Source organism: Esox lucius, chromosome 4 (genome assembly GCF_011004845.1).
Source record: "Esox lucius isolate fEsoLuc1 chromosome 4, fEsoLuc1.pri, whole genome shotgun sequence".
Taxonomy (NCBI): domain Eukaryota; kingdom Metazoa; phylum Chordata; class Actinopteri; order Esociformes; family Esocidae; genus Esox; species Esox lucius.
In genome coordinates, this window is record NC_047572.1 from 29984575 (window position 1) to 30011456 (window position 26882).

Below are 26882 nucleotides of genomic sequence, written 5' to 3' on the forward strand. Positions count from 1 at the left end.
ACACACGTCTGTATAATATCAGAGGATTATTAGGTATTTCTGCCTAGAAGAAGGATGTATTCTTTGTCATCCTATATATGTATGAATGAGTTACTAGTTAAAGATACCGAGAGGGGTCTGGTGTTTGAATAGGAGACATCCTTGACCGGCACGGGTGGATTAGAGGGGTACTCGTACATCTGTATAATCCTTTAGTGTCTCTGTTGACTATCCAGACATTGTGTCTCCTCAGGAGTTGAGAAGGATAAGGTGGGGGGACAGCCCGCCCTTTGGGTAAACAGATGGCAGCATCTTAACACACCCCTTTTCTATGTAATAAATACGGATTGTTCATGTATGGAGTTAGAGACTCCTCAGACGATTATGTGTGTGTAAGCTGTTGACGCGTCTCTCATATGTGCATAATAGTTAATAAAACTGTTCGAATGTACAAAGAGAACTTTGTCTCTGTGTTCCATACTCCGAGTGTCGATACATTGGAATTTCCATCACACCATAGAAATACAGATATAAGAAGTCTTATAATTGAATGTAAAAAACATCTACTGTGTAGAAGAACTTTAAAAGCAGGTCTTGTCTCTATGGCAAAATACATATCAATTTAGCGATCAGTACAGATTTTTTTTAAATATGAAATTCACGACTTCACGGTGTATTTGATCAGTATGGAAACGCTGAGATTAAGTTTATGCTGTTTTTAAACAATGTAAAAATCCGTAACAGTAATTTGACAAAACTAATTTGCCAATTGCCACCCACACGTTTATATTAATTGTAGCAGAACCATGCAGAGTAGGAACTTAATGCAGAGATGAAAGCTTCTGCCGAAAAGAATAACCTGTGGCACACCTTTGTACGTGAATGACAGCAGAAAACATTCAATCCCTGACGCCCCCCACCTCCCCGAACCCCCACCGTTCCACATCCTCAACAGAGGAAATCTGATTAAGGTCACAGGGTTAAATGAGGTAGGATGTCTAACTGGGTGATTATGTTTAGGTGTTTTATCTATCCACCCCCCCCCCCCCCCCCCCCCCACACCCACCACCCCCCAACACTGTCACACTGGTTCTCGTGCGCAGGGGGAATTCCAATGTGATGTCCACATTCAAGAATTGTGTACTTTATTAGAGTGGTCAGTTCAGCCATGAAGCCCAGGTGGGAATTGGTCAGCGACGCATCAGCTAATGTCGGATCGCTCCGATCACAATGTCAGATTGAACCCGTTTGGGGAACTCATTGGGGATTGATGTTACCAATATTACACTGATGTTATTGTTGGTAGTATTGTAGACATGGTTTAGTGATGGCACTAACGTACCCCAGGGTAGCAGAACCCAATAACAAGACATAGTATGTACATTGCTGTACATAAGTTCTAAAATAAATGGTTAAACCAAATACGTGGTGTTTTCTGTATTAACATATAAATGTACGACATTCTACAATAAAGGAAGACCAATGTCAAAATGGTGCCAGATGGAACAAAAACCTTCAAGCTTCAAAGTTTAAAAGTCTATGCCAAATTCGTCTTGCATTTATTTTGTAAAATTGGATTATAATATGTAAATAAAAGCACATTTCTTTCAGCAATAAATCACTAAACCTTACTGGAAGGAAAATGCAATTCAGGAAAATGTCCCCATGACATTTCTTGTTCTGACCTTTAGTAACCTCGCCCTAAAAAAACGCACACTCTGACTTATACCAGGAAGTTTCATCACAATGTAATAAAAGCATTTCCCAGACATTGTGTGTTGTGGTTGACAGAACTCGAGGTCAAGATCCCAGACTGCGTACCCTCCTGCTAGCAGCCGCACGCCTGCGGTTTATTGTTTTGGTGCTTGCTCTCAGCTTTCGCAGACGCAGCTGCCGCAGTCTAATCTGCAGGTCTTTGGGAGGCTTGATCCCCTTGGCCAGCATCTCCTTCAGCCTCTGTCTGGGGGTCTTGGTGAGGCGGAAGTCACACACGGTGGGGTAGTGGTCATACATAACCTGGCACCGGCGCGTGGACGGGTTGTAGCCCTCTGCGCTTGCGGTGACTTCATACTCTCCGGGGTTTAGCAGGCGCCAGTAGTCCCCATCAGCGACTGCGGTAGAGGGAGGTGACCATATTAATCCGGTTTAGCAGATTTCACCTCAGTTCAAACAAGGGGTTTTCATCAGTCTGCTGAGGATAGCTGGCTAATGCAACGTTCGGTATATAGAAACAAATACAGCGCTGACAGATATACTATTAAGCAATCGGTTGTCGAGAAGCCGTGTCTCTGTCCCTCCCTTTCTTTGCTCCGTGACGTAGTGAGAGCAAACGGAATTCAAAAAAGGGAGAACCCCTCAAATATATAATGTGGAAAATTGTAAAATAGAGACAATGATTTTCCTTATCAAAACATTAGAACCCATGCACTACTACAGATTAAAAGGCTCACCTAAACAAACACTTCATTATGTTTCTAACCACTGCTTATGATGAACTGTATTTTCTCATTGAGCTCATGTCACACGTTGACTTTCTTAAATACAATGTGACATTTATTGTTACACTTTACAACGATGTGGACACGGTCATGGTTCACCCAGAGTTGTTTCCACTGCAGAACCTAGACCAGTCCAACCTTAAATGTGATTGTGTTAACGCTAATTAGTCTTTACAAGATATAAGCTACGTGACATATTCTTGCAGTGCCCTCTAGAGGTAAACTTCTGTATTCGGGGTTCAAGCATTTTTAGTCACATTTCTCAGTTTTTCTGATTTTGCTGTTTTCAAATTGCTGGATAGATGTTTTAGGCTTCATATCAGCTAACCATATCATATAGACATCACAGTGCGAGTGATAAGCACCCATAAAACATAACGGTCAAATTGGGTCAAAAACAGAAATGCCTCCAATAATTTGTCCACCATTCACTTCCCCCAAAGTGGATATTAGATCCACGTAACATAAAGCCTTAGTTCTGTGTATGCTCACCCTGACTCAGTTATGTCACCTATATCTTCCAGACAACGTCCCTGCTATCTATATCTCTGCCTGTGTTTAACCTGAAATACCCTAAATGCAGACGTGAACCACAATGCAATCGCATTAAGCCTCGATCACACCTGCAGCGTCAAAGCTTGCCGCTACAGCGGAAGTTCATTCATTACTAATGGAACGCTACGCTAGTCCATGACGCCGCTGAATTGGCATGCAGCCGCTCATAGACGCACGCAGCGATGCGTGTGACGATGCATGTGACGATGCGTGTGGGCTGAGGCAGTACCTGATCTAACGTGGTGGTCGATGTCATCCACTTTGATCACAGCGTCCGCGATGCCGGCCTCCGTGTCTTTGTCTCTGACCACCCCCTTGATTCCTCTGTGGACCTGGGATATAAAGGTGTTCCAGAGTTAGGACTGCACCGGAAACTAGCTTGCCGCGGTTTAAACTGCGCTGGACGTTGGTGACGGACCTGCTCCATGTAGACCAGTAGAGACTCTCGGTTGTTCATCCACTCAGTGGGCAGCTCACTAGCATGGGGGAACTTGTCGCAGGACAGCTCCACCGTCACGTCGAAGCAGTTGGTGTGCAGATAGCTGAAGTCATTCATGCCTGGAAAACAGAGGTTTCAGACTTAACAATCGTCTCTTGGTATTTAAACGCAACGTCCTCGAGGCAAAAATGAAAGCAGTGTCTCACTTCCTGGAACTGTGTGCCAGTTGGCGCCGTTGATGATGTTGTTGTAGCGCTGGAAGTTTTCATTGTGACAGGGTCGGCGGTCGGGATTCGACATGGCCTGGTTGGTGCTGGCATACACTGTGGCCAGCCAGCGGAAGAAGCTATTATCGGGTGTGGGTGTGTCATCGCGGGGCGCCCAGTCTTCGGTCCTGTCGAAGGGGTAGGTGACCACCAGTTCCCCGCCGTGCAGGTTGGCGCTCAGTACGAATGGGATGTTCTGCATCCAGTTGATGACGGCGCGCGTCTCCAAGGCCACCTGGCATGGAGATGCACGGACACACTGATGACGCGGAGGGGATATTCCCTCGAACAGCCTCATGAGGACAATGGTTAACATTCGTCAGACCATTATGTAATCCATAAGGATTTAGGAAGAAAACTTTTTTGTTTTCCGATATCTCTAAATCATACATTTGCCTAACGTGTGTGATTTTCCAGAACATCAACTCACAAATGCGTCCTCCGAAGTGTAATACTCTGGAATCGGGATGTAGTGGTTGATGAGCTTGGACTTATCATTATTCTGGAAGTCGTATTCTATAGCATCCCACATGACTTTGTTCAGGTCAGCAAAGTTGTGGTTCATGTCGATGCCTTCGTAGCTATAACGGCCAAGCGCCCACCCTGCCAACTCGGATCCCTGGGGTTAGAGGAGAGAGTGGAGGGTCAGAGGTCAACAGGCCCTCCACGATTGTTTGAGAAATACTACTAAATAATCTAAATAACATTCCAACATGCTTTCAGAGACCTTCTTGTAGGCCATTTCGTAACCGTCTGGGTTCATCGAAGGCAGCAGGTGGATGCGTGTCTCTTTGACCAGCCGGACGATGCGCTGGTCGCCCTGTTTGTATTCCTGGCAGATGTACTGCATAAGGTTAAGCAACAGCTCCCGGCCCAGAACTTCATTCCCATGCATTCCTGCTACATAGCGGAATTCAGGCTCACCTTAAGAGAAAGACAAAGGAGTTGTGTTATAACATAAGGCGGTGTCTCCAGGAATTGCGTGTCACTGAGCGTTTCGATAAGAATTGTGATTTACACTACCACCCTTGTCTTGAGACCCACCAGGTTGTAAAAAACATGTCTCGGGCCACTGGTGTGTTTGAGAGGTTAAGGTAGACAGATAATTTAAACTCAGGAAGAAGGTGTCATGGCTGAGGTGGGGGTTTCTTCCTGTTGGGAAAGTACTCTTTCATGCCATTGAGGTTTACCCTCATGTAATCCCTTGGCATAAAGCTCTGAAATCCAGCACATTCTCCTTAGGTTGTTATGCCTCAAAGAAAGTAATCTGGGAAAGAAGAGTTTTTGACCATTGAGTGTGAGTTATATAAAACCGCTGAACATATTAATTTAAAAAGATTGCATTTCAATGTTGTATTTTACTCGGCAAAAACAAGATTGGACTGAATCTAACACAACAACCAATACTGTACAAATATTTTCTGGCCAGGAAAATTACTCTCAGCTTCGGGAGAGCACAAATCGCGTCTGTTCCCATTCCCAAGGGGCTTCTATAGGTTCAGAGTGCAACGTTCCTGCAATGTTTTTCAACTTCCCGTCTCAGATTCAGCACACACCCATTACCCCTTCAAAGCAGCAATCTGGGCAGAGTTGGATAGTGCTATATAATAACAAAAGATTGGTTATTCTTAGGGGAAATTATTTTGTGCCCTTCGATGTCCTATGAAGTCAAAATGTGTAAATGGGTCCCTGAGAAAATGTAAGATACAAATATGTTGCTCCTTTCACACAACGCACAAGGGTTTCTTGCAAAGGCGCATTTCTGAGGGTATAAATCCACTGACTTGAGTTCACATTAAATTACTGGCACCTTAAAGTCTTAGCCAGTGGAACATTCAACTTACAGCCTGGCTTGACCTCTGCCAAGGAAATTGGAGATTAACAACCAAATTGAATCAAGATGACAGAAAAAAAAACATTCAAAGCTTTTTATTCTCTTACGAAACAGGCAGCCAACAATTGCGTGTATATTTTAAAGCTAGTCACCCTACTTTACTTTCTCCTTAGATTACAGTGCAAATTGCAGTGCAAAGTCTGCCCTGTTCCCTGTCCACGGCATTCCTGGCTCCGTGTTCCATTGTAATGGCGGCAAATGGTATGAGGGTCTGCCAGAGATAAGCTCAATGGGGGCAGGGCACGCTCAGTGACTCCACTCAGCTCATGCAGGTGACCCGCGGGCCTCCTGTTGTTGATGCCTGGTCTACTCACCCAGCTCATGCTTTCCAGGGTTGTCTGATATCTCCATGACGTACATCTTCAGGCCCATATGGCTTTTCCCGATGCTGTAGATGCGTGTAATGTCAGGGCAGTCCTCAGTCACTGACTTCATGAGCTGAGGGACAGATTTGAATGGTTTTGAGCGTTATGGTGTTGTCTGTAGGCAGAAGACTTCCATTCCAGTGGAACCAAAGCTTGAGGCGGCCTACCAGACAACTAGACTGGTTTAATTCACGAAGCACCTGTAATAGTGATATGTTAAATGGATAGCTTGACCAGATTACAAAATGGTAGACTTTCTGGTTCAAATCCCATTAGCCGAGAGACACATTTTAGCATTTGTGCCACAAATCCCAAAATGCTAGCATTTAGAAATCCTGAAAATAAACCAAAGCATGGAAATCTGTCCAAATGCTTCCATAGATTGGTGACAGAGTAAGGACACAGATGAGCCCTTTTGTTATTTGGATGAGCTATCCCTTTAAATCATGATGGCCAGATTTACACCTAGCTCCTCACTAGGCAGTAGTAGAAGTGTGGTGTGAAGTAGGAATGAAAAAAAAGTTAATATTTGTTTTTGGTGAGACTGTGGGAGTGTGGGAGCTCTGACCACAAAAACCTCAGCTTCTTGGACAGGTTTACTGTGACAGTCACAGATCCCATACATGCCTGCAGTCCCTGATGCTACATTTTGAGTGAACAAGATCACAAAATCATAGTTGGTAGGAGCATTTCATGAGCAACATTATTTAATTAAACATTAAATAATAGTAACAATGTCATAATCAATATTAAAAGTCACAAAATAATCTATAATAAATAATCAATAATAACCAATATTAAAAGTTAAAAAAAAATTTACGTTTGGGAATTACAGTGGTAATGAATTATCTATCTAGAAACAATTACTACAATTACTAGTAATAATAATAACAAACAAGATTTCCCAGAATATTATTCCGCTACTAAATAGGTTTATAATATTTTATAATATTTATATGAAACCTACATTTATTTATATTCAATTTTACAGAAAGTAATCCAAGTAATCATTTAAATGAAGCCAGAATTTAATTATAGACAGTCTATAGCACAAAGTGATTAGATCAATTAGAAGCAACAGACACATATTATATATAATGACTAACAAAGCACACTTCTTTGACATTAGAACTTAATTTCTCAGCTCCTGGTTAGCATAAAGATGAACCAAAGACACAGTACTCCTATGTGATTGGCCGCGGAAGATGTTTTGATCTGAGGGTGCTGACAGATGGATAACACGTGCCCATCAGTTGAGGTCAAACAGAAAGTGAATTTCATAGTTTTCTCTATATATTCATATTTCATTTATATATTTGTATCTATATAAAAATGTTATCCACCGACCTCAAGAATGTTACTGAATGAAACATTGGGGACATGACCCTAGTTTGGGAACCCCTGCTTTACAGCATTGGCAGCGCCATTGAGAGCTTCTACCATTTCTATTTAATCAGCTGGGTGGAACATCCTATTGGAATAATTGGTATCTACCCAGTGTTTCTCTACATAGAACTTCATCCATGTACCATCTAAAGAACCCCAACAAGCCAACTGGTTTTCCACTTCATGCCTTACTTTCCTCATCTCCTTATAGTTGTGATGTCTGAAGTCCAACTTGTCGTGGGAGCTTTGCTCCGTCTGCTGCCAAGCATAGATGTTGTTGGGATCTACAGGAAGGACAAGGGCACAACAGAACAGAGAAATGCAGAAAGAAATGTAATGATAACTTTTGACTGTGTCATTACCGAACTGCACGGTTTTGACAAGGTTTGACGGTTGTGACAGACCAGGTAGTTTGCAGCCCAGGACTTCGGCTCTCAGACAGACGGTTCCGTTCTCGTGCCAGGTCTGAGGATTGATGCGGATGTAACGTGCCACGGTTGATGACTCGTTAAACAGGGCCAACACTGGGGTTTCAGTGTCCTGGTTCCCCTGGAAAATCTACAGCACAAGAACAGTGAAGGGGCTGAGGGGTCAGCTTGTCAACAGCCACAGTCTCCACTGCAATTGTGTTAGTAGGCAGGGATCAGCACGCAATCTGACAACTGGGTCACGAGGAACTTTCCATTACAACAGTAAGGTATTTAGTAGATTAACATGTGGAAGACTGTGTTTGGATGTCGTAGTGATTGAAAAAAGCCAATAGATAATGGGTTCTATGCGACATGTCAACTCACCGCCTCTTCAGATCCGTTCATAGCCGACTTCCAGACCAGCGTGTCATTACTGAACTGTACCTTGAAAGTCTCCACGAAGTTCCAGCTGTCAGAGGACGACATGGAGCAACTCAGCAATGTCCATACAGTGTGGTTGGGTCACTAGGCAAATGCGCCAAATTAATATTGCGCCTTCACAGAGGGCGCCTGGTGAATGCGTGGAGACCGCCACCGACCTCCAGATGGAACTGCGCCCCTGGAGGATGACCCCGGTGAAGCGGGTGGGTCGCAGGGCGTCCACCTCCAGCCACTGTTTCTTGTCCTCATATTGGGCACACCAGGCCCCATCATATATATCTCCGTCCTCTAGTCCCGACTACTGAGACAGAGAGACTTTATTCACAGAGGTTTTGCCGGTTGAAACACAAGTATTGGAGGTGGTTATCACAGAACAATACAGGGGCATAATGAAAACAATTGAGGCTCCATTTGCCTTTACTTTGGTACTAATGGCGCTGTGTTTCATGACGCTGACCAGAGACTCCTATACTAACTGACCCGACCTGGATGTTGAGTCGACCTCGGTGAGGGCCGAGCCCACGGCGCTTGTAGGACGAGGCTCTCAGCTGCGTGTCCTTCACCCTGAGAGACTCCAGCCCCAGAGGAGGGCACTCTGACAGACACAGGGGACATCAAGGTCACACAACGGCAGAATACTGGACTTGCAGTGGAGCGTCATCAAAAGCACTTCTCTCAGCACGACACGTTCATTGGAATTACACGCTTCATTTAAAAAGGAGCAGCGGTTGGAGGGAGACGGAGAGACTGCATGCACACACGTACAATTCGAAAAGACGTTTTAGCACAAGAGACAATGAGAGTGAAGGTTTGAGAAGGGATTGTGAGAAGCAGAGCGGAAGCCTGAGGGAAAGAGGATGACCTCCTCCGTTTCTACTGCATTTCCATGTGAAGAGCACACAGGAGTTTATTGTCTGATGAGCCTGTTTGGCTGGCCATTTAGACTCTGGTCCCTGTGCCCGGCCAGGGCTGGTAGGCGTCTCTCTCAAGACCCTAATACCCTGTTGCCTTAGAAGCCTGCTGGATCTCTTAACTGGGTTCATTGTGACACAGAGCAGGCCACTGCTCTGAGAGATTACTGCTACTGAATATTTGTCAATAGTACTCTATATTCTGTCTCTCTGACAAATCAAGTATGTAATTGATCCAGTGAAAAAGTGAAGTGAAGCCATGAAACAGAATATGTGAACAATTTTATTTATTAAAATGCTGTTCTCGCTCCCCCTTTGACAATTGGACGAACGTGATGACTCAACGGTTCCTAAAGAGCTCACAATGTTCAGAGAGCAGTGGAAAAATCTTTTTATTTCTAACCTCAAGAATTGGAATTGTTTCAATAACCGTGGAAACAGTCACAGACGATATCCATTTTCCGTAGACAGTCATTACATCGAACTATCAGATATGTCTCCATTATTCATTGTGAAAAGCTACTAATGCACTGAATCATGAACATGACCTTTTTCGAAAAATAAAACCTAAATTGCCTCTACTTGGAGTGCTCTGCTCTCCTGCTTTGAGTCCTGTCTTCCCCTCTCACCCTCTGGCATATACAAGCACTTCCTGTTCGGCTCCAAGATATATCTCCCCTTATGGCCTCATTTCGGGTCTATTCCTGACATATTTCCCATTTAAAAACAGATCAGGGGTATCAGCCCCCTCCCCCACGGGTCAAGATCACGGAGTAGATACCCACAGGACAAGGTTTCTGTGCAGCACTGAGCAGGAAAAAAAGTTAAAGAGCAATTGAGAAAGAGTGAAATGGAAATCGAGCGAGAATGGCAGAGACAGAGTGGGTAAGATGTAGGCTACTGCAGATGAAAAAGTTGCAGCGGAGAACACATTCAAGCACGAGCAACAATTTAAGCCAGGGCATATTTTGTTCGGCTCTTTAAGCTCGGTGGCTATTCAATGTCAAGCATGGCTGTGACATGAGTTGTCGATGGCGTTTTGCATTTCATAGACGAAATGGAAATGTACACCGTCTTGTCAACGAGACAGTATGTCAATGATTAGGGAATCCCCGTTCTCATACTATAAGCCGATGCGGCTTGTTCCCCATACATACGTCCGACTGGCTTCCCTTGCAGCGACGGGTGTCCGGTAATTTTTTTAACCGCATTGGGCTTGTGCATCTTAGTCGACAGTTTGGGTTTCTTGACTTCCTTCCGTATCTTTTTTGGCCTCTTTTCTGCCATATTACTCCTGGTGGAGCGCTTGGCTACAGTACAAAGGGCAAACCCATCTCATGAACACACAGTCCATGAGAAATGTGACAGTAGGATGTCAGTCGTAAAGACTACAGTCTAACTGTGAAGACCAGCGCTGTCTGATGACCCGTGTCGACGAAACATCTGGTTCCTATCATCAACCCATAGCCCCCATCTAAAAACTACACCACACGGAATTGGGAATGTACAAGACCACAGCTACGGAGCATGGACAGAACCAACCCCTGTCACTAAAGTTTTCCCTGGTGTTAATCTTTTGTTGATGTTAATATTCCCTTTCGTTTTTAATATTTTCCGAGGTTAAATTTAAGGACCTGATGGACCACATCAGCGGTGTCCTTTTTCCAAATGTCAGAAATATTTGCAAAAATAATTACACTTGAAATACAGACGAGAATTTGAAAACGTCTTCAACAATGTTAACACATCGGAACATAATTAACAATAAGTACCGTTTTAAAAAAAAATATTACAGTACAGTTGACCAGATTTAACATCGCCAAATTCAACGCTCACCTAATTCAAGTGGTTCATCCTCAAACTCTTTTTTCCATAATCTTTTTTCCACGTTCTTGTCAATGCCTTCATTCAAATCTTCAGTGTTAAAACTGTAGTTGGTGCTCGTTTGAGGTGGTCTAGTTGTCCGCAACTTTTCGGTAGTTGCAGATGTCAGTCTGACGGCGGGTGCACTGGTGCTGTTATTGCTCGGGGTGATATTTGGCTTAGTTGCAGAGTCTCGTCTCTTTGTCGGAGTAATACTTTCAGTTGTATTATAATCCACACCTGAAGGTGTGCCACTGTCTGACGAAACGAAGCTATATGATACACATATCAAAAACGTTAAAACAATGCTCAAGTGTAGTGGTAGTGCCATTATTGTCCCTTCAGATTTTCCAGGTGAATATCGAACATTTAAACGTCCCCCACTCAACACGAAGGGACACTGCTACTCCCAATACCCACAGACTTACAAAACAAGGTCCCCTTAAACACTGTGTTGCGCATGTATAAGTAAACGGTACCGCGCTGCCTATAACGTTGCTGGTCCAGAACGAAAAAAAAAAAAACTGCATAATAAGAGCCTGTTTTATAAAACGTCACTTTTAAAACGCGTCATGGTTCAATATTTATTGTTTGACAACTATTTCAAGCAGGGATCTGCAGGCTACTTCTATGTCAGTAACCTACAAATTAGTAATTGTCTTTCCAACCAGTATGTTTCTATCTGGCACTATTCAGATGTCCAATAACGTATCTATATTATGGAATTAACAGAGTAATACCGACGTCCGACATATTTATGGGCATGTGCTTCCATGTAGTGGTATTGATTGAGTATTACAACTAGAAAAAAGCTGAAACTGGTGTAGCAAAAAAGGCTTTCCAGAAACACAGTTTCAAAAAAATCTCGGAATCAGATATACATTTGTTTTAAATAATAAACCAATACGAACTATGCATCCACCGACCTCACCGAACTAAGTATTATTTAGATTTAATAGATGTGATTTTTTCATAACACGTTTTTATGCCTGTCTTTGTAGCATGACAGCTGAGCATTACTACATCTCACTGTAGGATGTTTCCTTTTTCCGAGGACGGCCATACTAATGTCGTTTTTTCGTTTGTTTGCTGTAAATGTAACTAGCCGACATATATTGTCATGTCTTTATTTATTTATATGATTTTTAATTGCCTACCACCGTTGCTTTTTTTCAATTAGCCTAGTTTATTACACTAATTTACATTTTACAGTTAATCTAACCACAGTTTCGGTTCCAATCCAAGCACCAGTGCGGTTTAACTAAGTCCAGGTGCTTACATTTGTTGGTTTCTATCAATCAAAGGTCGTTTGGCAGCTCTTCAAAATGGGCTGTTTTGTCACGGAGGTAAAAAGTTTAATTGTAGACATGAAGTCCCCAAGAGGAGACCCAGTAAATCTCCCACGTGGCCCTGGTAATGTTCTTTCCCTCCCGGACCATCTTACTTACTGTGAGTGTGGGGGCCAAACTTCGGGTTTGTCCTCTACCTGGCAAATGTAGTACTGTTTCACAGGTTTTGGACTAATTAATTAATGTCCCAATAGTGCTAAGTGGTATATTTCGGTTTTTAGCTATTATATAAAAAAACATTTATCTTTTCATTTGCAAGTTCTTCGGTTTTGTCATGGTGATATATTATGAAGGGATTTGACGTGTGTGTTAACAGTAAAATAGGAGAACAATAACTACCACAGCACAGTATCTTAAGACTGGGATCTTCTTAAATACATGTAATGTTAATTCAGATTACATTTCGTTGGATTTTATTCATATGTCGGTAGGGGGTGGGTCAATCATTTGGACACCGATTGTTTTTAGAAAACAATATATTACTTGCTAAAAATATACGTTTTAGGAAGTCATATTATTAAAAGAATATATAATATACTTTTCCCATGCTTTAGCATAACATATAGTTAATCGCCAGTGTTGTGTATTCAATACTCTTTTGCTCATTTAATAAAAGGTGCCAATCATTTTGTTGGTGCCAGCACGGTCTTGTGAGTAGGCCGCTGTCCACGGTCCTTAATTGGCTACACAGCACAGCTGAGATTTCGCGCCAGTCTGTCACCTCAAATACAAACTGGGCTGTGTAGATGGAGTGTAGATGGAGTGTAGATGGAGGTACTACCAAAATGCAAGAAACACCTTACCGGAATTTCTGGAAATGTTTCCGGATTTTGGCAAACCAACTATAATTAAATGGCATATCAAAGGCTACGTTGGTTTGTTTAGCAAGTTGCCAAAACAAAACAAAAACTGCCAAAACATTTTATTTTCACCCGACAGTCACGCTATATTATTGGATATTAGTCACGCAATGGTTAAAAATATATCTCCCCAAAAAGGCATTCTTACTATATTACGCTTAATGAAATTGAATTTTTTTCATGGAATACATACATTGATCATTGTGTTCATTTGAACCGTTAACATTGCAGGACTTCAATGCAATTTCATGTTGTGTAAATGGGATTATATGTTTAGGCGCGGTAAACACACTAGATGGCGACAGTGACCAGATTGTGAACTGAAAAGGCTGAGAGCCGAAGTAGGGACCAACGGATATTGTTTTGCTTTGTTTTGTGTGTGGATATTTTTCTGCTGATGTATTCCGGTCATGAAGACACAGCGTTTGATTGTTGACTTCTAATTAATATCCAGTTTCTGTAATGCTGAAAAATAATGAATTCATTGTTTACACTAAATGTCGTCAGGTATTGAATACTTTCTTAATGAATAGTATGGATAGAAAACTCTGTGTGTGTGTGTATGTGTGTAGAAAAACACGGCGGACATGTATGAAGTAGACTACGCAATATTATTTGTCCTTGGTAAATAACAACTCACTATAGATGACTTACGCTACTCTACTGTATTAACGTTATTCGAAACATACTTTCATAGTTGGCTTTTCATCACGTTTATATCCGTCGACTTATGAGGAATTATAAAGGGATGTTTCTGCATTATGCAGTGAGGTTTTGTCAGGACATTGTTCATTTGAGCAAACACTCGAGAAGACTTTCCGGTCCCCCCTAAGTTATGCATGCTTTCCTAATGATTCATAGTTGCAAGGTATTTCGATGTTCGCTCAGCTTCCTGCCAACCCTTATCTGGAAAAAGGAATTCTCACACCTGAGTACTTGGAGCTTTGTTAGTTGCATGTTTGTCGCCAATATCCTGCCGTGTCTCGTGAGCCCGGGTGTTGTGGTCAAGCCTTGACTGTGTTTAAAGCACTGGCGGTGAACCCATGCAATGATATGAGAGCAAAGAGCTCACTTAGATACCGACATTATTTGAAATTGTGAATGCCGCTTCAGTTTTGTGATCACATATTTTTTTCATTGTAATGTGCAACTTCAACATACGTGTTCGTGATTTTTCTCTAACTGACACACAAACGCACGTGCGCACTCCAGCACAAGTGTCAGAAAACAGTGAGCAAGGAATTGGAGACCGCAGAGAAAATGTTGTGTATCTCGCTCTTAAAGGTACATCCAACTCACTAAATACAATTTTATATCCAAAACAGATTATGGACAATATTTGACATCAATGAATGCTTTGGTTTAGTTTAAATGACATTGTTTCCAAATGCTAACATTTTTGAATTTTTTGTTCCAAATATCATCCACTACCTACTACACATATCATTTTGTCATTGCATTAAGTTATCCGAAAGAATCTGAAAATCAGTGTTAAACCCCAAAATGGAGGTTATAGACGCAAATACAATAACAATGTATGTAGCTTGAAAAATATTGGTTCCACAAATGCCACAAAGTTATGGTAATAATCATATATAATATTTTTTCATGGTTCATTTTCAAATCATCTTCATGGTAGATCTGTTCAGTTGTCACCCATATAGTGACCTACATGGGTGACAATAGGTTATTGGTATTAGGGTGTAAAACATGTATTTGGTGTTGCAACAATAGTAAAGCTATTTTTTAATTACTTTTTTGTAAAGTCTTGGGACATTATGAAATATTTTTCCAACACAGAATGTCGTGAAATAAAATGTTTCTAGTGTTATTCCTCTTTCTAGAATGAGAAAATGTGTTCAACAGTCAATTCCTCACCACTGAGATGTGCCTGACACATAATGCTGTTCAGAATCTTATTCTAACTTCCAGATTTTGGTATCTGTCTTAACAGAGAGCACAAATGAATCCCGAAAAGTAAGTATCCAGCATTTCAGTTGCTGCAGGTAACTTGTTTTTAATCTACCTGACACAGAAGATCGAGTGTGTTCAATTTAGACAATCACTTAACTGATGAATTAACTCAGTTGGTCAGGGGTGCGGCCTACATCTGAGTTGGTAGAGCATAGAGCTTGAAAGGCCAGGGTTGCTGGTTACCTGCAGTGGAACTAGTATGACAAACCATGCAGTTACAGGTATAAGTGGCTTTGGATACAAGCTTCTGCTAAATGACTAAATGTCAGGCTAGGTGCTGCAGTACCTGAAGCAATACCCTGGAGGAAAAACAACACATCTCAAACAGTTTGTTTTTACTTCCTCAAGAGTATAATGTTGTAGTCCTGGAGTAGCTGGCTAACCACTGGCTAAGTGGTCTAGAGAAGGATAAGGGTTAGGCCAATTAGCAACATACTTCCATTATAATGACATTTGTTTAAAACGTAATTTTATGATATTAGCGCATTCATCAGCATTAGCATGGCACTGCAGCAATGCTTTCAGAACTGGTTCCATTATCATTAAAGTATGTGTTTACTTTAGAACATTATTGCAACTTCATATGACATGACATTACAGAATACCAGGTGTCACAGGACTGTTTCATGCAGTTTGTCATCGGTAATAGTGATCAGCATTGGCTGATTATTAAAAGAGTGTTTTCTCCACATTTCTCAGCTTAAACATTTAATTACAGTGGAATGTTCAGGGAACTTTATTGGAACAATCATGTCATAACATTCCACTATAACTGTGATTTAACGTTTGCGCCATGTTGTTTTGGGGTTTTGGATGACGGCTATAAGAACATTAGCAGAATGTTCCATTAATGTTTTCCCAGAGCTAATTTAATTTAATCCAAACATAACTGCCAAAGTGTATTTCAGGGAATATTTTTGGAACATCCTGTCATAAAGTAGAGCTGTGGGTGTTTTCATTAACATTGCCAATATTACAGAAACATTCAGCTAATCAACATTAGCTGAATGTTGCTGTAATGTTTCTTCAGAACCACATGTATTACTCACAGATTTTGTTTTGGCGGTGTGTTTTAAGAACATTACAGGAAGTTGTGTTCTTTCAGGTGATGGTAAAAATATAATTAGAACCCAAGGTTGATGTTCTGTATTACTTATTACAGGTGTTGTGAGCATTCCAGAAAAAGTGTTAAACATTGCTCTAAAAAACAATATCTTTCTAATGTTGTCTCGAACCTTAACTATAACTTAAAAGGAATTTTATCTAATGTCCTGATTTACTTGGATGGCTTGCATTTGACCTTAATTTGCATTATAATTTGAATACAGTGGAACAGTGTGGATCACTGGTAAAAGTAACCACAGATTTGTCTAATATTCTGTCTAAATGTTTCTGTCAGATCCTTAACCCCCAATCCTAACGTTTCCCTACTGTTCCCCAACGTTTCTGTCATATCCCTAACCCTATCCCAACCTTTTCCTCACATCTCAAAAGTTTCTGTCAGATCTGTAAGCCTATCCCAAAGTCCCCTAATGTTCCCCAACATTTTCATCAGATCCCTAACCCTGGCCTAACATTTGGTACATGCAGTATTTAACCAGAAAAAAACAGGAGGCACACAGTATCATGTTTCCCAAAAGGCAGATTGAACATAATAGTCCTTTTGAATACGGCACTTTCATTTAATTCGACAATTATACCCGGATCTAACAAATAAATAAAATATTATTTTCCTGCCTTTTATTACTTACTGAAGAAAAGTTTTGGTCTTGTAAATCTAAGCGTCCAATTGCAGAAGTGCAATGGTAGATTTAATTTTTCGTCACACAAGGGAGTAGGCTAACACACAAACGATAAAGCCAGGCAGAGAGTCGGAAACCAGAAGATCAGTCCTTGAAGGCGAAGGCACAGGCAGGGATGAGCAGAGACGCGAAACCGAGAAGCAGGCCAGCAGGTCAGGAAGCCAGGTGATCAATCAGCGGAGGCTACAGTACAGGCTGGGAGAGACGGTAAGGATATCCAGGGGCAGGCAGGGAGGTCGGTGTTCCGGGAAGGCAGTCCGTACAGGTAACTACACAGGTAGGGTAGGCAGGGAGAGATGGTAAGGATATCCAGGGGCAGGCAGGGAGGTCGGTGTTCCGGGAAGGTAGTCCGTACAGGTAACTACACAGGTAGCGTAGGCAGGGAGAGACACGACGGGGCAGACGAACAGGTCAAGACGCAGGATACTGTAAACAAGGAGAGAGGACGGGACAAGAGGGTAGAGAACACAACAGGCTGGGAATCAACAAAGTAATGAGAGCGCGCGATAGAAGTCTTGGCAGGTCCCCTGGGAACAATACCTCACACTGGAGGGGAGGAAGAGCACGGGCTAAATAGAGGGGTTAACAGGGCACAGGTGTTCAATATTCAGGTGATTGGGATCTGGAGTGTTGGGTGCGTTCATGCGTGCTGGGAAGTGAAACGGTGGCAGGTGCGGAGCGTGGCGGGGAGGAGTCGGACCGGGAGTGACGGGAAAACCTCACAACAATAAACAGTATCGTTTGCACATTCATTCGTGTGAATGTCATTCGTTCTTGATAATTAGGCTGGAGACTAATTTAGTTTAATATGTTTTAAAGCATGGTTGGAAAGTGCCATGTCTTGCTTAGTGAGGTTGTTTTATTTCCACGTGCACTTCTGTACATTTACACTGAACAAAATTATAAACGCAACACTTTTGTTTTTGCCCCATTTATCATGAGCTGAACTCAAATGCTTATTTCTCTAAAATATTGTTCACAAATCTGTCTAGTGAGCACTTCTTTGCCGAGATAATCCATCGACCTCACAGGTGTGGCATATATCAAGATGCTGATTAGACAACATGACTATTGCACAGGCGTGCCTTGGGCTGGCCACAATAAAAGGCCACTCTAAAATGTGCAGTTTCACTGTATTGGTGGGGTCCGAAAACTAGTCACTATCTGGTGTGACCACCATTTGCTTCACGCAGTCCAACACATCTCCTTCGCATAGAGTTGATCAGGTTGTTGATTGTGGCCTGTGGAATGTTGGTCCAGTCCTCTTCAATGGCTGGGCAAAGTTGCTGGATATTGGCATGACCTGGAACACGCTGTCGTAAACGCTGATCCAGGGCTTGCCAAACATGCTCAATGGGTGACATGTCCGGTGACTATGCTGGCCATGCAAGAACTGGGATGTTTTCAGCTTCCAGGAATTGTGTACAGATCCTTGCAACATGGGGCCGTGCATTATCATGCTGCAACATGAGGTGATGGTGGTGGATGAATGGCACAACAATGGGCCTCAGGATCTCGTCACAGTATCTCTGTGCATTCAAAATGCCATCAATAAAATGCACCTGTGTTCGTTGTCCATAACACATGCCTGCCCATACCATAACCCCACCGCCACTATGGGCCACTTGATCCACAACGTTGACATCAGCAAACCGCTCACCCACAGGACGACATACACTCTGTCTGTCATCTGCCCTGTACAGTGAAAACCGGGATTCATCCGTGAAGAAAACACCTCTTCAAAGTGCCAGACGCCATCGAATGTGAGCATTTGCCCACTCAAGTCGGTCAGCTCGAGACACTGATGAGGACGACGAGCATGCAGAGGAGCTTCCCTGAGACGGTTTCTGACAGTTTGTGCAGAAATTCTTTGGTTATGCAAACCGATTGTTGCAGCAGCTGTCCGGGTGGCTGGTCTCAGAAGATCTTAGAGGTGAAGATGCTGGATGTGGAGGTCCTGGGCTGGTCTGTTTACATGTGGTCTGTGGTTGTGAGGCCATTTGGATGTACTGCCAAATTCTCTGAAGCACCTTTGGATACGGCTTATGGTAGAGAAATAAACATTAAATTCACAGAAAACAGCTCTGGTGGACATTCCTGCAGTCAGCATGCCAATTGCACGCTCCCTCAAAACGTGCGACATCTGTAGCATTGTGCTGTGTGATGGAACTGTATATTTTAGAGTGGCCTTTTATTGTGGCCAGCCTAAGGCACGCATGTGCAATAATCATGCTGTCTAATCAGCTTGGTATGCCACACCTGTGAGGTGGATGGATTATCTCAGCAAAGGAGAAGTGCTCACTAACACAGATTTAGACAGATTTGTGAACAATATTTGAGAGAAATAGGCCTTTTGTGTACATAGAGAAAGTCTTTTATCTTTGAGTTCAGCTCATGATAAATGGGGGCAAAAACAAAAGTGTTAGTTTATAATTTTGTTCAGGGTATTTCCATTCAAATTTTTCCCAATCCGACATGCTAGGCCTAGGCCAGTGTAGCCATCCCCATATGGCAGCCATCTACATTTGCCACAACAGAGACAGTGATTGAACTGACACAGGCACATTCAGGAATACAGCCCCCCACACAAACACATGCACACTCACACAAACATACACATCAATTGTTTTTGTGCTATTAGAGTTATAAGTTCGGTTAGTAATACATGTTTTTGTCAGTTTAAATTGTTCATTTTTTCCAAAACTGTTTATTCCTATATTCTTAAATTAAGTTCTTGCATAAATTGGTAGGTTTGGATCTTATTTCTGCAGATTACCTCTCATTGTAACATCTATCCTCAGCTAGTGTTACAACTCACCCCAGTAGTGGGGTAGGTTGTAACAACGGAACTCTTTGTATTTGACATTAACTCATATAATCCGTGTTTGTGTAGTAGACATCCAAGTGAGTTTTATTTGTAGACAAATATGGGTACCGTGCATCAAACTTTGACAGATCTAGCACGAACAACCACTAAGTAACTAAAGTTCAAACAAAAAGTGTTACTGACATCCCCAGTCTCCCCTGCTTCACATGGTTTATATAAGAGATGCCACCATTAAAGAAGACGTGTTAGATGAAGAGCTTTCAGGGGCAAAACATCAATGGTCAATAAAATTAAAGGCTGAACTAAAATCTAAAATAATGTGGCCGAGGTGGTACAGAGATCAAAGCTGCTCCCCTGACTGAAATATATCACTGCAGTACGGGTTTGAATCCAGGCTACTGCCCTTTCCCTCCAACCTCCACCATCTTTCACCAGTCTCTATCAAGAAAGCATACAAATACCAGAACAAAATGATTAATTTTTTCCTAGCCACTGAAATTCAACACTACTGTTGTTTGCTCCTTGAGGTTTAAGGCCAGGTGTTTTGTAAAAGCACTTTGTGAAAACTGCTAAAGGGCTTTATAAATACATTTGACTGATTGAGTGACTAAAGATTCATTTCAGTATTGTCTATTCATTACTTTTTCTCAGGCAATCATCAGTTGTGTGTCAACGGAAGAGAACCTGGAGCTAACATTCAGTGTCAAGTCCCAGAATGAAACTGAGTGCACATAAGATTACAGAGAATTTAATTAGCTCATGCACTACCTAAGAAACAACTGTCACAATGGTATAATGAAAGTTAGTAAAAAAAAAGGGTGTGGCCAGTAAACTACATCTGTCAAGCTTACTCAGGAAACAGGAACTACGTGGCTAAACTTGATAAAAAAGTGAAATAACGGAATTGGCTGTAGATGATACAAAGCATGAGAGAGAGATGTTTTGGACCACTGTCACTCACCTGTCAAAGAGCATGGGAGCTTTTCTATTTCTGCTGATTCTGGGTCAGTCTATTTTCATTTTTGTTTTCACCAACACAACATTTGTAAACTATAGCATATTCATGTTTGTAATTTTCTTGTGTCTTTTAGCATTTCTCAAGAGCCATAGTGCAGAAGGAACTGGATGTTTGAATGGCTTAACTTCATCACCCGCATCCACTTGTGTTGGTAATGATGATGAACAATATATATTTTCATATGGAGTTCTTTGCTTCAGCACTTATAGATGCAATCCAGGACTTTTCAAAATTACAAACTCATTATTCAAACCTTACATTTTGCGTACAGATTTAGTAAAATGTCATTTAAATGTGCATAATATAAAAGTAGAATAACTATTATACCTTAGTCAGTCATGAGATTCCAGGTCTCAATGAGAGTAGTTGTAATGACATGGGTTACACATGACAAAACACAAAATTCTCTGGGACCCGTTTTGGCCTGACAGCATCACCCTAACAACCAGTAGACAAAAAGGCTGAGCTTCCATATGTACATATAATGTGCATAGCAATAACAGGAGAGACCATTTGGGGATATAACAGAGCCAGGAGACCTTATACGCAGAGAGGACAGGTCTAGAACAGAGCCAGAAGTAAGTGGCCGTGGGACAGACACTGATCCTCTCCAGGTCACCTAGTAGGAGTGGTCCGCCAGGTAGGAAGCAACCCAAGAGTGCTGGGCTTGAGACACCTGGAAAGGGTGGAGAGTAGACTGGGTTACACTTTCTTAGGCAGTGGATCGATCGTGGGAGAATGTGAAGAGAGGAGAGTGAGTTAGCTTGGGCATCGTGATGAACTTCTGCTACATAGAGGAGAGCGGTTTTGGGCAATTGGCCTGTGTTGAAGCCTAACTGGTTGGAATCAAGGAGATTGTTCTGAGAAAGAAAACAGGACAGTTGGTTGGAGACGGCATGCTCAAATGACTTGGAAACTGAAGACAGAAGGGATGCCAGTCTAGTTTTCGATGTACAGTAGAAGGTGTCAAATATTGGTTCCTTTAAGAGGACAGAGACTATGTTGAGGGGACACAGCCATTGGTCAGGGGTAACCTGATGAGGGTGGTAAGGAAAAGTTGTCTGGAGATGGTCTGGAGAAGGGAGGAGGCATTGTGTGAAACTGTCATGTTTTTGGACAACCAGACAAGACTAGCTGCTCGTTATATTATTGAGATGGACCGGGAAAAAACTATAAATGCATGAACAAGTTTGGTGTGTGAGAGAGACGTGGACTTACTAGGCTGAGTGAATTATTTCTATTAATTCTAAGTTCAGCTCTTGTAACAGTAGGTACACCCCCTGGAAAGTAATATTTAACATATTAGGACACAATGATGGTATATAATTTTCACTACAACACAGATGAAGATATCCTATTTCAACAAATTACACTGAAAGATTATACCAGTAATGTATTCATCACAAATCAGTAGGTATACTTTTTCCCAGTGCTGAAAAAATAAGTACAATATTGTTGCCTCATTTGGCCTAACCTGTCGCCGTTTCCTGTAACTATCAATCAGACTGTTACATTGACTGATAGTTTTGGGTGTTGTCTGATAGTATATGCCAGTGGCATTTTTAGAACAGAGGCTTCTTCCTTCTAGATTTCCTATGTAGGCCAAGTTTGTGCCGTCTCTTTCTGACTGTTGACTTGTGCCCTTCAGCATTGACAGTGGCAAGACAGGCCTGTAGATGCCTTGATGTTACCCAGGAGTTCTTAGTGACTTCTATAGGAATATTTCAGTAAGCCCTTGAATTTGGTGGGATGACCTGTCTTTGTAGATTGCCAGGTGTCTGTACATTCCTCCATTTGCAGATTACCCTTCAGACAGTGGAATGATGTACTTGTCTCTGTAACTTCTCCCAGACTCATGGGATTCAACGCGCCTGAAACAGGCATTTTGGTCTCTGTAGGATGTGTCACCACAGCCATATGGTTAAGACCAAACCAGAGTCACCACACAGCCATATGGTTAAGACCAAACCAGAGTCACCACACAGCCATATGGTTAAGACCAAACCAGCATAGGTTTCTAATTAACAGAAGGCTGCTCCCTCCCAGGTTACTCTCTAATGACTTTTGGAATAACTTACAACCATTGAATTATTGCCATTTTATTTGATGGCACATGAAGGGGTGTAGTACATTTTCCATGTACAGAAATTGCATTTCTGTTGATTTTTCATTCAATATATGGTTTCAACATCTTTTTTGTGATTTGGTAAATTGGGTTACCTTTATCAATGAACATGATAAAGGTTGTCTTAAAAAGACAACTTTCCATGGGGTGTATCTACCTCTTCACAAGAACGTAGATGGGTGCCTAAATGAGAATTACGTCTGTAGAACTTGCTTCAACACATATGGAAAATACAACACTGAATGTTATTATAGTATGTACAATAAATGTAGCTCTGTACAATTGCATTTATAGTGTGACTGTTAATTTATCAAGGATGTTCACTCTTTTTGGTCACCATGCACAATTTCATCAGGTTTCTCTCTCCGCCACTTATACCATCCTCTGTCGAATTTTCCTCTGTCCTCACTCTCACTATTAGACAACAAAACGTGTGTCGATGTCGCTTGTGGGGAAAATGCAACATGCGTAAATGAAAGTGGCACCTTCAAGTGCAAGTGTTCCGTCGGTTTCACCTACAAAACCTCCAAGATGGACAAGTGTGAAGGTAAGAGAAATACAATGGTTCTTGGCTCTTCTGATGCAGAGTGTGTGGTCTACATTTTCTAAGGTTATTCAACTCATTCTCTGCAAAGGGTCAGGTCTTGCTTGTCTTCTTTCCTACCTGATTATTAACTGTACCCACCTGGTGTCATCGGGTCTAAATCATGAGGGTCACAATTTAAAAATGCAGAACGTTTGTTGGTCCATAGTTAGAGTGCGATAAGGCGTTTCTCTGAACTCTTGCGCCCAAATGACATTACAATTCAGCTGTTATTTACCCCTTGGGCTGAAACAGGACACCACCTGTAATCAAAATGTATTTAATCAGAGGTTTTTACCACTGATCGGCTCAAAAATAGTACATAATGTCAAAGTGAAAAATTAAACTTACAAATTGTTGTAAACTGATCACAAATACGAAAAAATAAATGGCATGGCATCTTCTTCCGCTTCATCCGGGCCGGGTCGCGGGGGCAGCAGTCTAAGCATAGATGCCCAGACTTCCCTCTCCCCAGACACTTCCTCCAGCTCTTCCAGGGGGACACCGAGGCATTCCCAGGCCAGCCGGGAGACATAGTCCCTCCAGCGTGTCCTAGGTCTTCCCCGGGGTCTCCTCCCGGTGGGACGGGACCGGAACACCTTCCCAGGAAGGCGTTGCGGAGGCATCCGAAACAGATGCCCTAGCCACCTCAGCTGTCCCCTCTCGATGTGGAGGAGCAGCGGCTCTACTCTGAGCTCCTCCCGGGTGACCGAGCTTCTCACCCTATCTCTAAGGGATCGCCCAGCCACCCTGCGGAGAAAGCTCATTTCGGCCGCCTGTATCCGGGATCTTGTCCTTTCGATCATGACCCAAAGCTCATGACCATAGGTGAGAGAAGGAACGTAGATTGACCGGTAAATGGAGAGCTTCGCCTTGCGGCTCAGCTCTTTCTTCACCACAACAGACCGATACATCGACCGCATTACTGCAGAAGCTACACCGATCCGTCTGTCAATCTCCCGTTCCATCCTTCCCTCACTCGTGAACAAAACCCCTAGATACTTAAACTCCTCCACTTGAGGCAGGCACTCTCCACCAACCTGAAGTGGGCAAGCCACCCTTTTCCGACTGAGGACCATGGCCTCGGATTTGGAGGTACTGATTCTCCTCCCCACCACTTCACACTCTGCTGCAAACCGTCCCAGTGCATGTTGAAGTTCCTGGTTAGAAGGGGCCAACACGACAACATCATCCGCAAAGAGCAGAGACGAAATCGTGTGGTCCCCAAACCTGACACCCTCCGGCCCCTGGCTGCGCCTAGAAATTCTGTCCATAAAAATTACGAACAGAACCTGCGACAAATGGCAGCCCTGCCGGAGTCCAACATACACGGGGAACAAGTCTGACTTACTGCCTGCAATGCGGACCAAGCTCCTGCTTCGGTCGTACAGGGACCTGACAGCCCTTAGCAAGGGACCCAGGACCCCATATTCCCGAAGCACCCTCCACAGGATGCCGCGAGGGACACAGTCGAATGCCTTCTCCAAATCCACAAAACACATGTGGACTAGTTGGGCAAACTCCCATGAACCCTCCAGCACCCCATAGATGGTATAGAGCTGGTCCAGTGTTCCACGGCCCGGACGAAAACCACACTGTTCCTCCTGAATCCGAGGTTCTACTATCGGCCATATCCTCCTCTCCAGTACCCTGGAGTAAATGATTGACTGCATTAGCATTCCCCATCTTTCCTATGTGCTGTTGTGCAACCAATGGCTCTTAGAAGTCACAGAATATGTTCAATGGAAACTGAAAAGGGAACAAATGTACAAAGAATGTCTATATGCTGGAGTTACCCGGTCAAACCTTTGGACCTCAACCCAATTGAGGGTATGTGGAAAGGGTTTAAAATTGCGGTTCATCAAATGTCCCCATCCAACTTGGAGCTTCAGAACAATTTTGCAAAGACACACGGCAAATTAGGCTGTGGCTTGATGTATAAAGTCGGAAGAAACGTATCCATCTAAATCCATTTTGATTTCATGTTGTAAACAAATTATATGCGTAAAACCTATACTTATGAGCCACTTCGGTTCTTCACTTTAACGCTTAACTGATTCACTAGTAATGATCATCACTAATTACAACCTGGAACATTCCACACTTAAAGTGGGATATAATTTCTTAATGTTGTGTTATTGCTCACTTAATGTGTAATGTTTACAATTCTTTCTTAATTCCCTGTTTGTTCCATCTGATGTAGATATAAACGAGTGCCTATCGGGTGGCTGTCCCAGTGGAGACTGCTTCAACACCCTGGGAAGCTACTACTGTCAATGTAAACATGGCATGAGATTTGATGCCAGTGGATCATGTGTTGGTCAGTATAATCTTATTTAAATTCTGTCAGAGATCACCAATCTCATTTTTCAACACACACACACATTCTCTCCTTCTCTCTCTCCGGAGCGTCTTCTTTCTCTGTCGCATTTCTCTCACGGTCTACCTTGACTCTGCAGATGTGTGACATTATGTCAGAGCTGGTATGTACATCTTGTGCTGTGTTCTGTCTCATGCAGATATTGACGAGTGTACGGTTCAACCCCAAATCTGTGGGGACCAGTCAGTGCCTGGAAAAAAAGAATAATAATAATAATATAATAAAACCAACAAAAACAATAGGGTACCCGTACCTATGGTACTTGGTCCCCTAATGAAATATCACTAAAAGTGAACATTACCATCTTTTTCTCCACATGCTAGCATGACATCCACGCTAAATGACTACACATGCAGTGGGGAGAACAAGTATTTGATACACTGCCCGATTTTGCAGGTTTTCCTACTTACAAAGCATGTAGAGGTCTGTAATTTTTATCATAGGTACACTTGCATGTGTGTTCTGGGACATTGTCTATTTGCAAGATGTTTGGTTCAGCCTCAGCTTTTTGACAGATGTCCTCACATTCCCCTCAAGAATGCTCTGGTACAATATTCATGCCTGATTTCATGATGACAAGTTGTCCGTGCCCATAGCGATCCAAACCGCAGAGCCAAATTCTCCATGCTTTACAACTGGTATGAGGTTCTTTCATACAAAGACAGTGTTCTATTTTTGGCAAACATGGCGCCTGGTATTGTGCCCAAATAACTCACCTTTGACTAATGTGTCCAGAGCACCTTGTTCCAGTAGTTTTGGGTGTTGTCTGATAGTATATGCCAGTGGCATTTTTAGAACAGAGGCTTCTTCCTTCTAGATTTCCTATGTAGGCCAAGTTTGTGCCGTCTCTTTCTGACTGTTGACTTGTGCCCTTCAGCATTGACAGTGGCAAGACAGGCCTGTAGATGCCTTGATGTTACCCAGGAGTTCTTAGTGACTTCTATAGGAATATTTCAG

The 26882-nt window shown here is 42.5% G+C and overlaps 2 protein-coding genes across 3 annotated transcripts; one reads left to right on the forward strand and one right to left on the reverse strand.

Annotated features, from left to right (window-relative positions):
• Positions 1-1077: 1077 nt before the first annotated feature.
• Positions 1078-11645, reverse strand: cpxm1b (carboxypeptidase X (M14 family), member 1b). 2 transcript variants are annotated; one of them, XM_029119188.2, is made up of 13 exons: positions 10981-11645; positions 8719-8828; positions 8392-8531; positions 8177-8261; positions 7787-7940; positions 7575-7666; positions 5946-6069; positions 4465-4661; positions 4168-4356; positions 3678-3972; positions 3451-3590; positions 3262-3364; positions 1078-2090 (listed from the first exon to the last, which is right to left on the reverse strand). In XM_029119188.2, exons 1-13 carry the CDS (start codon positions 11336-11338, stop codon positions 1780-1782), a joined length of 2298 nt encoding a protein of 765 aa, XP_028975021.2. In that variant the 5' UTR covers positions 11339-11645; the 3' UTR covers positions 1078-1779. The 2 variants fall into 2 exon arrangements, with proteins under 2 accessions (XP_028975021.2, XP_028975022.2); XM_029119189.2 differs by lacking the exon at positions 10981-11645 and adding an exon at positions 10302-10484.
• Positions 11646-20764: 9119 nt separating this feature from the next.
• On the forward strand, positions 20765-26012 carry LOC114839866 (fibulin-1-like). The gene is made up of 5 exons (XM_034291983.1): positions 20765-20823; positions 20911-20988; positions 23384-23509; positions 25749-25823; positions 26005-26012. The coding sequence occupies exons 1-5, from the start codon at positions 20793-20795 to the stop codon at positions 26010-26012; spliced, it is 318 nt and encodes a 105-aa protein (XP_034147874.1). The 5' UTR covers positions 20765-20792.
• The last annotated feature ends 870 nt before the right edge of the window (positions 26013-26882 follow it).